The following is a 1,293-nucleotide window of genomic DNA, read 5'->3' on the forward strand; positions in this document are numbered from 1 at the left end:
AAAAAAAATCGAAGTAAATCACTTCCCCAGTGGAAACGTATTAGATATCTACTTAATAAGTGAAAATAAATAGAGCTCCCGTTTTGGCCCCATTTTATAGAAATAAAAATGGATGGAATTGTGTTTTTTTGAAAAATGAGTGGTTGAAAAAAATAGAAAAGTTTTCGATTTACGTGTAATATTGGGGGTGTTTGGGAGATATTTTTATGTAAAAATATTTTTTTGAATAGTAAATTGATGGGAAATATGTGTTTGAAAAATAAGGAAATATTTTTGATTTACATGTAATATTATTTTAATAAAGTATGCGTGACTGAAAAGAAGAAGGAGAAAAATGCATTTTGAAAAAAATGAATACCAAACGGGGTCATTATTTTATAGAAGTTTGTGTAGTTGAAAATATAAGAAAGAAAAATGAAATGTAATGGAATGAAAATTAATGGGGCCAAATGGAGCATAACAAAGTCAGTCAAATTAAAAAATAGGGATTCAAAGATGGAATGATTTGTTAGAAAGTGGTTTTATTTTAATTTTTTAAGTGTCCAATAATACTTTGACAAGTGTCTACTTTGCTTTTTACCTTGTAGCCTGTCTCTGTAGCATTGTTGAAATAAATAAATATAAAGCAACCTGATCAACTCAAATGCGAATTTAAAAACAATTACTTTTTTCTATGAACAAGAGTATATTCAAATTGGATGTTTGAATGAAAATTTCTGTATATTTTGTACAACTAATCTAACCAATCACAAAATCTTTTTCTATCACAAAAAAATAAAATAAAATAAAATAAAATCCTAATTTGGTCGTTTGACAAATTTGAATCCCGCAGATGAAGCAAAACAATCAAGCTCATCTTTGTAAAGATTCATCAATTTCAATAATTCAGTAACCTTTGATTTTGTTCTTTCCCCACAGCCAACTTGTAACACAACCAATAATTTTTCAAAAGCCCCGAGCTTCATTGCCTCAACCACAGCATTTTCATTCTCCCCCATGCATAGTTTCCATAGGATCGAAACCACAAATCGTGTTGCCGTATCTGATACACGCAAGATCTTCTTTACGAGTAATGGCATGGTTAATGCATTTTCGTACACTCCTTCTCTTCCTCGATCCCAGCTCGAAATAGTGTCCAAAATGCCTAGAGCCTTCTCACAGATGCTTTTGTCACCATCAACAAGGATTTCAAGAATGTAAGGAATTAATCCTATGTCCACAAACTTTAATGTGATAATTTCACCGTTTTCCGATATTGTCATATGGTAGATAACCACTAGACTTGCCTTTGTA

The 1,293-nt window shown here is 30.9% G+C and overlaps 1 protein-coding gene across 1 annotated transcript; it reads right to left on the reverse strand.

The window, feature by feature from the left end:
• Nucleotides 1-701: 701 nt before the first annotated feature.
• Nucleotides 702-1,287, reverse strand: LOC111385559 (U-box domain-containing protein 21-like). Its single transcript, XM_023009960.1, has one exon. The coding sequence runs from the start codon at nt 1,260-1,262 to the stop codon at nt 798-800; it is 465 nt and encodes a 154-aa protein (XP_022865728.1). The 5' UTR covers nt 1,263-1,287; the 3' UTR covers nt 702-797.
• Nucleotides 1,288-1,293: the final 6 nt, after the last annotated feature.

The sequence above is a fragment of the Olea europaea genome, unplaced genomic scaffold (genome assembly GCF_002742605.1).
Source record: "Olea europaea var. sylvestris unplaced genomic scaffold, O_europaea_v1 scaffold32030, whole genome shotgun sequence".
NCBI classification, from domain to species: Eukaryota; Viridiplantae; Streptophyta; class Magnoliopsida; order Lamiales; family Oleaceae; genus Olea; species Olea europaea.

Excerpts from the sequence above, each read along its gene's own strand:
- LOC111385559 (XM_023009960.1), bottom strand. The coding sequence starts at position 1,262 with ATGACAATATCGGAAAACGGTGAAATTATCACATTAAAGTTTGTGGAC.